This window comes from Dysidea avara, chromosome 11, assembly GCF_963678975.1.
Source record: "Dysidea avara chromosome 11, odDysAvar1.4, whole genome shotgun sequence".
Lineage (NCBI taxonomy): Eukaryota > Metazoa > Porifera > Demospongiae > Dictyoceratida > Dysideidae > Dysidea > Dysidea avara.
In genome coordinates, this window is record NC_089282.1 from 25,285,518 (window position 1) to 25,298,773 (window position 13,256).

The window sequence follows — 13,256 nt, forward strand, 5'->3', positions numbered from 1 at the left end:
TCGTTAGTCATAATTATGTTATTAACAGTAGGAAAATGAATTTTCAGTTTGATTGGGGATCACAGCCATAGTTTCATACCTATGGTACTAGGTAGTTTTGACACGTGAGACTAAATGCGAAGCTATAGTAACGCCTCATCTGCGCAGTTCAAATTCAAATAATTTATTCCTCGCAACGACCTCTTTATTAGAATAGCAGCAATTTGATAAGAGTGCTATATACTACTGTACAATTTCACGTGATGGAAAAAGGGGCCTCAGCGCCGACTTCCAGTGATTACAAACGTGTTGATAAAAAAAGAAGAGCAGCGGCGTTACAAATTTGGAAGAGCTTTCATACATGTTCTGCTTACTCGTCATTTCATGGAATACCATTCCTTACCGCGGAGAGCAGGTTCAATGTGAAAGTTATACTTTGGATTGTGTTCTTATTAGCAGCAACTATTTTAATGTTATATTCACTAGGTGCAATTTCTAGCAGGTTTGCAGCTAGGAGGACTTACCTTACTTCTAGTTATCATTTTCCAAAGCATATGAAGTTTCCTGCAATCACATTTTGTAACATTAATCCATTAAAATATTCAGCTGTTCTCACAAACAACATGTCCTTGGAACAAGCAGATCTATTTCTAGCATACCTTTCAAACACCATTGGTGTTAGGTCCTTACCTGTTTCATTCTTTGCTAATTTTGCACAACAGTATGATGCAGCTCATGGTGGGAACAACACTCTATTTCAAGACATGGGACATACAATTGAAGATATGATTCTTTCATGTACATTTGATGGCAGACCGTGTTCAGTACAAGACTTCACAACACGGTCAACCAGTGTTGGTCTGTGTCACACTTTTAATCCAAATGGCAACTTGACCTCTTATCATGTTAGCAGACCAGGATCCAGATATGGTTTACTTCTTAGACTGAATGCGGAGCAGTATGAATACTTCACATCTACTGTTAGTTCAGCAGGAATCAATGTGTTTATTCATGATCATAATCACTTTCCACACATCGGCACTCATAACAGGTTATTGATATCACCAGGTGTAAGGACACAAATGGTCATCACAGAAAAAAGATATCGACTACTATCTCCCCCAGGTGGACAGTGTAATGATCATGTCACTCTGACACATTTCAAGAGTTACACTAGAGAGTCATGTCTGATAGAGTGTGAGACACAACTTGCCATCAGAGAATGTGGTTGTAAGGCTGAGTACATGCCTGGAAGTACCCGCACTTGTACCCTCAATGAAACTATTTATTGTCTGGTACCTTATCAACATCAGTTCCAACAAAAGTATTGTGACTGTCCAGTACCCTGTGAAAGTGTGGAGTATAACATTCAAGAATCCTATTCCAGATATCCAGGACCACATCTTCTTGGTCTATACAATGTCAGCTATTTTCTTCAACTTGGGTTGTTTCCAATACCAGACTTTATTATAAGCAATTTCACTTACCCAAATGGCACAATAGTCTATTATGTGAATCCCTCATTCACTTCTTCTCACCTATCAGCCACTATCAGCAAGTTTGCTATATACTACGATGCTTTAGAGTACATATTTTCTGAAGAAGAGTTGCAGTACACCTTGTTCAGATATGTTGCAGACTTTATCGGATATATTGGCATATTTTTTGGAGTTGGCTTGTTGACATTCTTTGAAGTATTGGAGTTGATCTACTCATTATTCAAACCTCCTTCAGAGAAGCAATAACATCATCAGCTAATATTTATGACTTGTACTGTTATAATGTATCTTATATTTTACATACTAACATACTAAGGCCACTCCAATCGGTAATTATGTTTCTGGTCCACCGCCCGCATCCTTTTTTGGAGAATGTGAAATTTCAGAAATACATGGGGAAAAATGCCCGCATCAGCTATTTGAAAAACCTGGATTTCAGAGACAAATATTGGGCTGCAACAAGTGTGCTAGATATAACTATCTAAGTATTTTATCAGAAGAAATGGGCGGAGTGTAAGTGTATAGTACTGATCGATATACTCTAATAGAACAGTCAGTAAATCACAAAAAATACTCTAATTGAGCAGTCACTTCATTGTTGCTTCGTTGCTGAATTCCGCCCGCCCGCACCTAAAACTGATTTTCAAAGGACCAGAAACATAATTACCAATTGGAGTGGCCTAATGTTGTGTACTGAGAATAAATGATGCAGGCCAGCATTAATTCCTTGTTTTCTGTCACCTGCCCGCATGCTACCACATTGGTAGTTATTGTAAGTAAGATTTATTCGTGTTAAAGATCGAGATACTCTAATAGAGCAATCAGCAACACAGTTATCTTACTACAGCAATCAAAACCAGTATCAAGACACACGGTAGTATGTCGTGCGGCCCAAGAAGCCGGCGCGTAACACCCGTGAGTATATTGACAGGAAGAAAGAAAACACAAATTTTCGCACCTCCGTAGCTCTGTGCTGCCTTGATGAAACAAGACGATTATTGCTGTGGACATTCCCTCCACCTTCAGCACTCCACATTCCAAATTTGAGCGAAATCACTTCATGCGTTCCCGAGATATGCGTCTTCAAAAATTGGCTTAGTTTCTTCGTTTTTTTTTTATTCTTGTTTTTCTTCCTCTTTTCGCACACTTACAAAAACTGCTATAAAACGCGAACGCCATATCCGATCGCCTTGAAATTTGGCACACAGAAGGGGGGTATAAAGGCGCATCTCTGTACCAACTTTGGCTGGAATACAATAAACAGGCAAAGAGTTATGAGCGATTATTCACGAAAAATAACACCAATATGTTGTCACACCTACAGGGTAAACCGCGAATGGGAAGAAGCTGAAAATCGGTGGGTGAATAGGCTAACTATTGAACCTCAAACCTTTTGTAGTTTGAAAGAAATCGAGCTAAAAACCAGGAAGATACAACGAAAAAACCAACAGTGTGTAACACTTACGCAATCGAGATTAGCTAATAAAAAACGACTGCTTGCCACGCCTACCAGGTAAACCGCTTGGGGTAATGCTTTGAAAATCGCTGTACACATGGAGTTATCATCTTAGAAAGGCTCTTCAATGGTGTAGAAGAATCAGACTTAAAGCCACGGAGTTATAACACGAAATCCAACTTGGTGTAGCAAGTGCGAGATCGAGATACTCTAATAGAGCAGTCATCCTAATAGAGCAGTCATCCTAATAGAGCAGTCACCCGAAGAGAATTCAAGAAATAAGTTAGAAACAAGTAACCTGTATAGAGATCAGCTACAAACAAGTCACCCTGTAGAGAGATCAGCCACAAACAATTCACCCTGTAGAGAGATCAGCTAGAAGAAGTTACCTTGTAGGGAATTCATGCAACTATAGAAAGAGATAATTCAGCTAGAAGAAATCACCTTGTAGAGTTCAGCTACAAAGAAACCACACTGTAGAGAGTTTAGCTACAAACAAATCGCCCTGTAGAGAGATCAGCTAGAAGAAGTTACCTTGTAGGGAATTCATGCAACTATAGAAAGAGATAATTCAGCTAGAAGAAATCACCTTGTAGAGTTCAGCTACAAAGAAACCACACTGTAGAGAGTTCAGCTGCAAACAAATCACCTGTAGAGAGTTCAGCTACAAACAAATCTCCCTGTAGAGAAATCAGCTAGGAGAAGCTTCCTTGTAGAGAGTTCAGTTACAAAGAAACCACCATGTAGAGAATTCATTTACAAACTAGTGACCCTGTAGAGACATCAGCTAGAAGAAGTTACCTTGTAAAGAGTTCAGCTACATAGAAATCATTCTGTAAAGAGCTCAGCTGCAAACAAATCACCTGTACAGAATTCAGCTACAAACAAATCACCCTGTAGAAAGATCAGCTAGAAGAAGTCACCTTGTAGAGAGTTCAGCTACAAAGAAACCACCATGTAGAGAGTTCAGCTAGAAGAAGGTACCTTGTAGAGAGTTCAGCTACAAAGAAACCATCATGAAGAGAGTTCAGCTGCAAACAAATCTCCCTGTAGAGAGTTCAGTTAGAAGAAGTTACCTTGTAGAGAGTTCAGCTACAAAGAAGCCATTCTGTAAAGAGCTCAGCTGCAAACAAATCACCTGTACAGAATTCAGCTACAAACAAATCACCCTGTAGAGAGATCAGCTAGAAGAAGTTACCTTGTAGAGAGTTCAGCTACAAATTTAAAGAAACCATCATGTGGAGAGTTCAGCTGCAAACAAATCACCTGTAGAGAGTTCAGCTACAAAGAAACCACCATGTAGGGAGTTCAGCTAGAAGAAATTACCTTGTAGAGAGTTCAGCTACAAAGAAACCATCATGAAGAGAGTTCAGCTGCAAACAAATCTCCCTATAGAGAGTTCAGTTAGAAGAAGTTACCTTGTAGAGAGTTCAGCTACAAAGAAACCATCATGAAGAGAGTTCAGCTACAAACAAATCACCCTGTAGAGAGATCAGCTAGAAGAAGTCACCTTGTAGAGAGATCAGCTAGAAGAAGTCACCTTGTAGAGAGTTCAGCTACAAAGAAACCATCATGAAGAGAGTTCAGCTGCAAACAAATCACCCTGTAGAAAAATCAGCTACAAACAAATCACCCTGTAGAAAGATCAGCAAGAAGAAGTCACCTTGTAGAGAGTTCAGCTACAAAGAAACCATCATGAAGAGAGTTCAGCTGCAAACAAATCACCCTGTAGAAAAATCAGCTACAAACAAATCACCCTGTAGAAAGATCAGCTAGAAGTCACCTTGTAGAGAGTTCACCTACAAAGAAACCACCATGTAGGGAGTTCAGCTAGTAGAAATTACCTTGTAGAGAGTTCAGCTACAAAGAAACCATCATGAAGAGAGTTCAGCTGCAAACAAATTTCCCTGTAGAGAGTTCAGTTAGAAGGAGTTACCTTGTAGAGAGTTCAGCTACAAAGAAACCATTCTGTAAAGAGCTCAGCTGCAAACAAATCACCTGTATAGAATTCAGCTACAAACAAATCACCCTGTAGAGAGATCAGCTAGAAGAAATTACCTTGTAGAGAGTTCAGCTACAGTAAAAAGAAACCACCATGTAGAGAGTTCAGCTGCAAACAAATCTCCCTGTAGAGAGTTCAGTTAGAAGAAGTTGCCTTGTAGAGAGTTCAGCTACAAAGAAACCATCATGAAGAGAGTTCAGCTACAAACAAATCACCCTGTAGAGAGATCAGCTAGAAGAAGTCACCTTGTAGAGAGATCAGCTAGAAGAAGTCACCTTGTAGAGAGTTCAGCTACAAAGAAACCATCATGAAGAGAGTTCAGCTACAAACAAATCACCCTGTAGAGAGATCAGCTAGAAGAAGTCACCTTGTAGAGAGTTCAGCTACAAAGAAACCATCATGAAGAGAGTTCAGCTGCAAACAAATCACCCTGTAGAAAAATCAGCTACAAACAAATCACCCTGTCAGCTATGCAAAAAAATGATTGTAGCCAGCTTATTAAGCATATATTACGTAGCTATGTGACTGAATTTTGGAAAATCACCTATATTGTCATGCATGAGTTAATTAGAATTTTAAGGTTTAAGGTGATGCTGTTTAGTGCAGGGTCCAATTTTTTTAGCTGATCTCTCTTCAGGGTGACTGCTCTATTAGGATGACTGCTCTATTAGAGTATCTCGATCTCGCACTTCAAGTTGGATTTCGTGTTATAACTCTGTGGCTTTAAGTCTGATTCTTCTTATCCTTCTTCTACATTCTTCTACAGAAATTCCTGGGATGTTTTGGTTTAGATTACTATTATAAATACCGACCATGCAGGTATAGAATCTTGGCAGCAGGGGTCTGGGGGCACAGCCCCTCCCCCTCCCAGAAGCTGTAGCCATTTTAGCTTTCACAACAGTGTTTCAAAGTTCACCAAAATTAATTTGTAGCAATTTTATTTAAATACTATTACATGATGGGAATGTGCCCTAAACCATAGCCATTCTGTGTTCTGTACTGTTTACAATGACTGTTCTATAGGTTGATGATGGGAGTTGTGAGACAAGAAGTGTTTCCATCTGATGTGCTAAAGGCCAATAGCTAGTGCATGGGCCAAACTAGTTGTGTGTGTTTATAGCCAGTAGCAGAAAACCTTAGTTTCTCACAAGTCTAAGCTAATAAAATGATACAATTATACGTACATTGATAATTTTATTACACCTTATAGCTGAATTAGTGAAATATTTGAGTATGTTTTGTATCAGTACTATACCAAGATGTGCTATTACTTGAACAATGAGTAAATCAGCACTAGTATCTCAAAGAATGACATAAAACCAGCACCTATGAAGAACGTCACGAATCCTGTATAATCTGCAACAAATCTAAAAGCAGTGTACTGAAGTTGTTCATTAATCTGTATATACTCCAAGGCATCGTAGTATAGAACAAGCTTTATGTAGTTGTCTGTTGTCAATTCTGGGGTGATCAGGGAACTCAAATAATAGAATACAGTGCCATTAGGGTATCTGTATGTGGATACAGCAAAGTCTGGTATTGGAAATACCCCACTTTGGATGTAATAGCTGTTATTGAACACATCGATAAAATGTGGGGATGGATATTTAGCATAGGATTCTTGAACGTTATACTCCACACTTTCACAAGGTACTGGACAGTCACAATACTTTGTTTGAAATTGATGTTGATAAGGTACCAGACAATAAATAGTTTCATTGAGGGTACAAGTGCGGGTACTTCCAGGCATGTACTCAGCCTTACAATCACATTCTCTGATGGCAAGTTGTGTCTCACACTCTATCAGGCATGACTCTCTAGTGTAACTCTTGAAATATGTCAGAGTGACATAATCATTACACTGCCCATCTGGGGGAGGTAGTAGTTGATATCTTTTTTCTGTAATTATCATTTGTGTCCTTACACCTGGTGATATCAGTAACCTGTTATGAGTACCGATGTGTGGAAAGTGATCATGGTCGTGAATAAACACATTGATTCCTGCTAAACCAACAGTAGATATGAAGTATTCATACTGCTCCACATTCAGTTTAATTATTAATCCATACCTGTATCCAGGTCTGCTAACATGATAAGGGGTAAAGTTGCCATTTGGGTTAAAAGTGTGACACAGGCCAACACTAGTTGGTCGTGTTGTGAAGTCTGTCAATGAACATGGTCTACCATCAAATGTACATGAAAGAAACAAATCTTCAATTCTATGTCCCATGTCTTGAAATAGAGTGTTGTTCCCACCATGAGCTGCATCGTACTGTTGTGCAAAACTAGCAAAGAATGAAACAGGTAAGGATCTAACACCAATGGTGTTTGAAAGGTATGCTAGAAATAGATCTGCTTGTTCCAAGGATAAGTTATTTGAGAGAACAGCTGAAGCTCTAAAAGGATTAATATTACACAAAGTTATTGCAGGAAAATTAATCTGTTTTGGAAAGTGGTAACTGGAGGTGAGATAAGTCCCTCCAGCTATAAACCTGCTAGTTATAGCACCGAGTGATAGTAGCATTAGAATAAGTGCAGCTATTAAAAACACAATCCACAGTACTAACTTCAGGTTGAACTTTCTGTGAGCAGCAAGGAATGGTACCCCGTGAAACGATGAGTAGGCAAAGCATCTCCAAATACTATCCCAAATTCGTGCTGCTGAGAAGCATTCTTCACTTCTCACGTTGCTTTTGTCTTCGTTAGTCGCTTCATTTATACTAAGCGAAGACTGGTAAGCATCACTTTCCGATATTAAATCTATTGTAAAACCATCACTGTCATCATCTTCGTCACTACAGGCTGGAGATGCTGTAGCGGCATTCATCACACAAGAAACAAATAGGCTGTAGCTTGAGTGTTAGAACCGAGACCCCGGCGATTAAAATCTATAAAATTACTCTGGCAAAGCAATCACCGACTCGTTGCTATAGCATCAACTTTCTCACGTGCACACCAAAGAAGCAGCGTACGCTTATTAACCCGCAAGAAACTAAGGCTACCGAAAGCCTGTAAATAGCATAGATTATATAGTCCTTTTAGGGCGCATGTCTGCTGTATCAGTAGTGGCTCAATAACTTTTTCTCGGCACGGCAATCGATAAGCGCCGTGCTGAGAAAAAGCGGTCTGGCCACACGAGACTAGTTGGAGGCATGGCTGCTGTGATCAAACATTCAAACCATTATTTATTTATTTATTTATTTAGGCTTTTAATATGGTGTAAAAACACCAAAGGTCTGTTGGTAGCAACATCCCATACTGGATTGGAAACTTCTAAGCGCCACCCAGGTAGGGGTGTCTAGGGTCATACCAAATTAAAAAAAAATAAAATAAAAATCCTGACCCCTTTGGATTATCATGAAATTTACATAGATATGGACTCTACTAAGAAACTTTCTCACACACTTGGCCCATTCTATTGATCTCCCTTTAAGATATGACCACTCCAAGTTATACTATAGCTACTGGTTTAATGAAATGGTCATAGCTAACTTTGTCGGTGATTGTCACAAACTGAACCTTTCTGTTGAGATTTTTGGAACGCTTATTAAATTCTCTTTCATGTGATAAATAATTCATTATAATTACTCAAAGGAAAAGGTCAAACCACAAAAATGTGACTTTTTCTTTGATCTTATATTTTCAAATAGAAAAGGATATTTCAATTACTTAAATTTTTTGTTCAAATATTCTTCTAATACCCTTCTTTCACGACAGTAAGTGTGACGTTGGGATGGCAAGTAGATCACTGATGAGTTGTGGCTACACACGTAATTTTACATGCTATTGGCTAGTGGGGTACAGGGGCGGATCTAGGATTTATAAAAGGGGGGGGGGGGGGGGGGGGGGGGGCTACCTCAAGGTCTAATCTTTTGGGTAGAAGTGTGCAAAGCACACTCCCAGCATGCAAAGCATGCTGGAACTAGGGGGGTCTGGGGGCATGCCCCCCCCAGGAAAATTTTGAAAAATAGTTGCTAAAACACTGCAATTTGGAGACGTTTCCACATAAAATTCATAGTATTTTCTGCCTGTAGATATTTTATATACTGCCTTTAGATTATAGGTATGGCTCTCTGAAGCATTTTGCTCATGGAAAAGCTTGGGTAGGTACAGACAACCAAGTACATGATGCACCCCTCTCACAATTGCACAACACTGAATAGGTGCATGTTAAAATAATAATGTTGAAAGTGGAAAATTTTGAAATTTGAACAATACAAGATTGAATCTGAGAGCATTTTCAATGGAAATTGTGTACCTGAATTAAGTATTGCCATACATATTAACTACACAAGTAGATGAATGAAGCCCTTTAAAGAGACCAATGCACTTCATTGTATGTATAGGTGCAGGCAGATTTGGAAAAATTCCATAACAGAACCAATCCTACAATGTTTCCAGCTGAATGTTCTATTAGAGTAGTTAGCTGACTGCTCTATTAGAATATCTCGATCTTGTACACCTCCAATGCTGATCCGGGTCCTTGTTGCATAAACTTTAGCATAACTCCACTGATAATACCTTGGAAAGATGTTTATAAGGTGGTTTTCTGAGTATTTGTATTATTAGTGATCATATAATTATGCTAAGACAAAATTTCATTATAATACTCAGCATATTGATCAAGTAAAGCCTAAATATGAAGGGGGGGCTTCAGCCCCCAAAGCCCCCTCCCCCTGGATCCGCCCCTGGGGTATGAGTATGAACACTACTATAACAATACAAACTTTTAAATTAAATTATAGTATGGAATCTCATCAGAACGTGGCCAAGTTGCGATGCACATACAGTTGGAGGCATAGTATAGAAGTATCATAAGGTGATTAAACAGAAGTATCAATGCCATCCATTTCTGAAGCCACACCAATATCCCCTATTGCTATGTACATCGATGCAGTTATGATAACAACATGATTTTGGTGCAAACACCATCAGGAGTGCAATAGAGATTTTATGAACTTCTGATGCCATATAGTTGGGAGAGTTTAGTAGCAAATTGATATGTAAGCTTTGTAAGAGAAAGGTTTGTCAGAATTGTGGAAACTTCACAATATAGGACTCTATTAAAATTACGAAATTGGAGGGTTTTGATTGGTACAGTGACTGTATAGAAAGGCCACCATATATAAGGGCTAACTATACATTCTTCCAAATGAGATACTTATACACTAATCCTGTCAAAAGCAGCCACTTGCCTGAAGGTGACCGACCCAAAGTTTTGACTGGCTTAAATAGGTTCCATGCAATGCCAAATTCTCCCACAAATATTTCCTCCACCAAACTTTTCTGTTATTATGTAGTGTCTGCTGATATGCATACAGATGTCCTAAAAACTTAGCTGAAGAATTGGCAAATTTGGTGAATAAGGAATGATCTACTCTCCAACTTCATAATGTTAATGTGAATTTTCCACAATTTTGTCAAACCTTAATTTGCTACTAAACTCTCCAAATATATGGCATCAGGAGTTCATAAAATCTCAATTATGGACTCCTGATGGTGTTTGCACCTAAATCATGTTGTTAGCTGCATCGATATACTTAACAATAGGGGATATTGGTGTGGCTTCAGAAATGGTGAGTATTGATACTTCTGTTTAACCACCTTATGATACTTCTATACTATGCCTCCAACTGTATGTGTATTGCAATTTGGTCACACGTTCTGATGAGATTCCATACTTTAAAAGTTTGCATTGTTATAGTAGTGTTCATACTTATACCCCCACTAGCATGTAAAATTACGTATGTAGCCACAACTCATGATCTATTTGCCATCCCAACTTCACACTTACTGTCATGAAAGAAGGGTATTAGAAGAATATTTGAACAAAAATGAAATATCCTTTTTGAAAAAGTCCTTTTTGAAAAAAGTAAGATCAAAGGAAAAAGTCACATTTTTTTGTGGTTTGACCTTTTCCTTTGAGTAATTATAATGAATTATATATCACTTGAAAGAGAATTTAATAAGCATTCCAAAAATCTACACAGAAAGATTTTGTGATAATTACCATCATTTATTAAGCCAGTGTATTGTAGTATTTTGTAAAAAAATTGGAGTGGTCATATCTTAAAGGGAGATCAATAGAATGGGCCAAATTTTGGTGTGAGAAAGTTGAGTCCATGTCTATATGCAAAAACGTCATGAAAATCCAAAAGGATCAGGATTTTTTTTTGTTGAATTGGCATGGAATGACCCTCTATTATCTATGGTACAATCATTATTTTCGAATAGCACGTGAGATATACAAAGCTATAGTAATGCTTAAAGTACATTCAAAATAATGCTCACACAGCGAGGGGAAAGTTACTAATCAAACAGCTAACTAGCGATAGTGGTTGCTCAATGCCATTTAGTAGAGTGCTATACTTCTGTATGGTTTCACATGATGGAAGAAGGGGCCGCAGTGACCGTGGCTTCCAGTGATACCAACACAGACAACAAATGTGTTGATAAAAAAAGAGAGCAGCGTTACAAATTTGGAAGAGCTTTCATACATGTTTTGCTTACTCGTCATTTCATGGAATACCATTCCTTACCGTGGCCGAGCAGGTTCAATGTGAAAGTTATACTTTGGATTGTGTTCTTATTAGCAGCAACTATTTTGATGTTATGTTCACTGGGTGCAATTACTAGCAGGTTTGCAGCTAGGAGGACTTACCTTACTTCTAGTTACCACTTTCCAAAGCAGATGAAGTTTCCTGCAATCACATTTTGTATCATTAACCCATTAAAATATTAAGCTGTTCTCTCAAATAACTTATCCTTGGAACAAGCAGATCTATTTCTAGCATACCTTATTGATGCTAGGGTTTTTACCTGTTTTATTCTTTGCTAGTTTTGCACAACAGTACGATGCAGCTCATGGTGGGAACAACACTCTGTTTCAAGACATGGGACATAAAATTGAAAATATGATTCTTTCATGTACATTTGATGGTAGACCGTGTTCAGTACAAGACTTCACAACACGGCCAACCAGTATTGGCCTGTGTCACACTTTTAACCCAAATGGCAACTTGACCTCTTATCATGTAAGCAGACCAGGATCCAGATATGGTTTACTTCTTAGACTGAATGTGGAGCAGTATGTACATCTACTGTTAGTTCAGCAGGAATTATTCACAACCATAATCACTTTCCACACATCGGTACTCATAACAGCTTACTGATATCACCAGGTGTAAAGACACAAATGGTCATCACAGAAGAAAGATATCGACTACTATCTCCCCCAGATGGACAGTGTAATGATCATGTCACTCTGACATATTTCAAGAGTTACTCCAGAGAGTCGTGTCTGATAGAGTGTGAGACACAATTTTCCATCATAAAATGTGGTTGTAAGGCTGAGTACATGCCTGATAGTACCCGCACTTGTATGAAACTATTTATTGTCTGGTACCTTATCAACATCAATTCCAACAAAAGTATTGTGACTGTCCAGTACCTTGTGAACGTGTGGAGTATAACATTCAAGAATCCTATTCTAGATATCCAGGACCACATATTCTTGGTCTATACAATGTCAGCTATTTTCTTCAACTTGGGTTGTTTCCAACACCAGACTTTATTTCACTTACCCAAATGGCACAATAGTCTATTATGTGAATCCCTCATTCACTTCTTCTCACCTATCAGCCACTGTCAGCAAGTTTGCCATATATTACGATGCTTTAGAGCACATATTTTCTGAAGAAGAGTTGCAGTACACCTTGTTCAGATATGTTGCAGACTTTATTGGATATATTGGCATATTTTTGGAGCTGGCCTGTTGATGTTCTTCGAAGTATTAGAGTTGATCTACTCATTATTCAAACCCCCTTCAGAGAAGCAATAACATCATCAGCTAATATTTATGACTTGTACTGTTATAATGTATCTTATATTTTACATACTAACATACTAATGTTGTGTACTGAGAATAGATGATGCAGGCCAACATTTATTAATTCCTTGTTTTCTGTCACCTGCCCGCATGCTACCACATTGGTAATTATTATTGTAATTAAGATTTAAGAAACTTTGTGTTAAAGATGGAGATACTCTAATAGAGCAGTCAGCAACACTCAGTTATGTTACTGCAGCAATCAAAACCAGTGTTTATTTACTGGGAGGCATTTACTAGTTTCAAACTCCTCTATAAATTTCTTGGAATGTGCTTTGTTGCTGTCTGTGACACATATGAAAAGTACAGTCCTTTGAAACGTCTAGCCTGCTGCATGAAACAAGTGGCTTTTGGACAGTGTATTGTCATTTTGAAAGCTCACCAAAATAATGAAATTTTAGTTATATAATAATAATAATAATTGCCTGCCCT

At 38.3% G+C, this 13,256-nt stretch overlaps 2 protein-coding genes and 1 long non-coding RNA gene across 3 annotated transcripts in view; 1 reads left to right on the plus strand and 2 right to left on the minus strand.

The window, feature by feature from the left end:
• LOC136239146 (uncharacterized) overlaps nucleotides 1-13,256 on the minus strand; it is a 223,461-nt gene that overhangs the window by 108,144 nt on the left and 102,061 nt on the right. The window lies entirely within an intron of this gene.
• LOC136239142 (acid-sensing ion channel 4-A-like) lies at nucleotides 185-1,789 on the plus strand. The gene has a single exon (XM_066029883.1). It carries the CDS (start codon nucleotides 243-245, stop codon nucleotides 1,722-1,724), a length of 1,482 nt encoding a protein of 493 aa, XP_065885955.1. The 5' UTR covers nucleotides 185-242; the 3' UTR covers nucleotides 1,725-1,789.
• LOC136238941 (acid-sensing ion channel 1A-like) lies at nucleotides 6,022-7,865 on the minus strand. Its single transcript, XM_066029655.1, has one exon. The coding sequence runs from the start codon at nucleotides 7,761-7,763 to the stop codon at nucleotides 6,204-6,206; it is 1,560 nt and encodes a 519-aa protein (XP_065885727.1). The 5' UTR covers nucleotides 7,764-7,865; the 3' UTR covers nucleotides 6,022-6,203.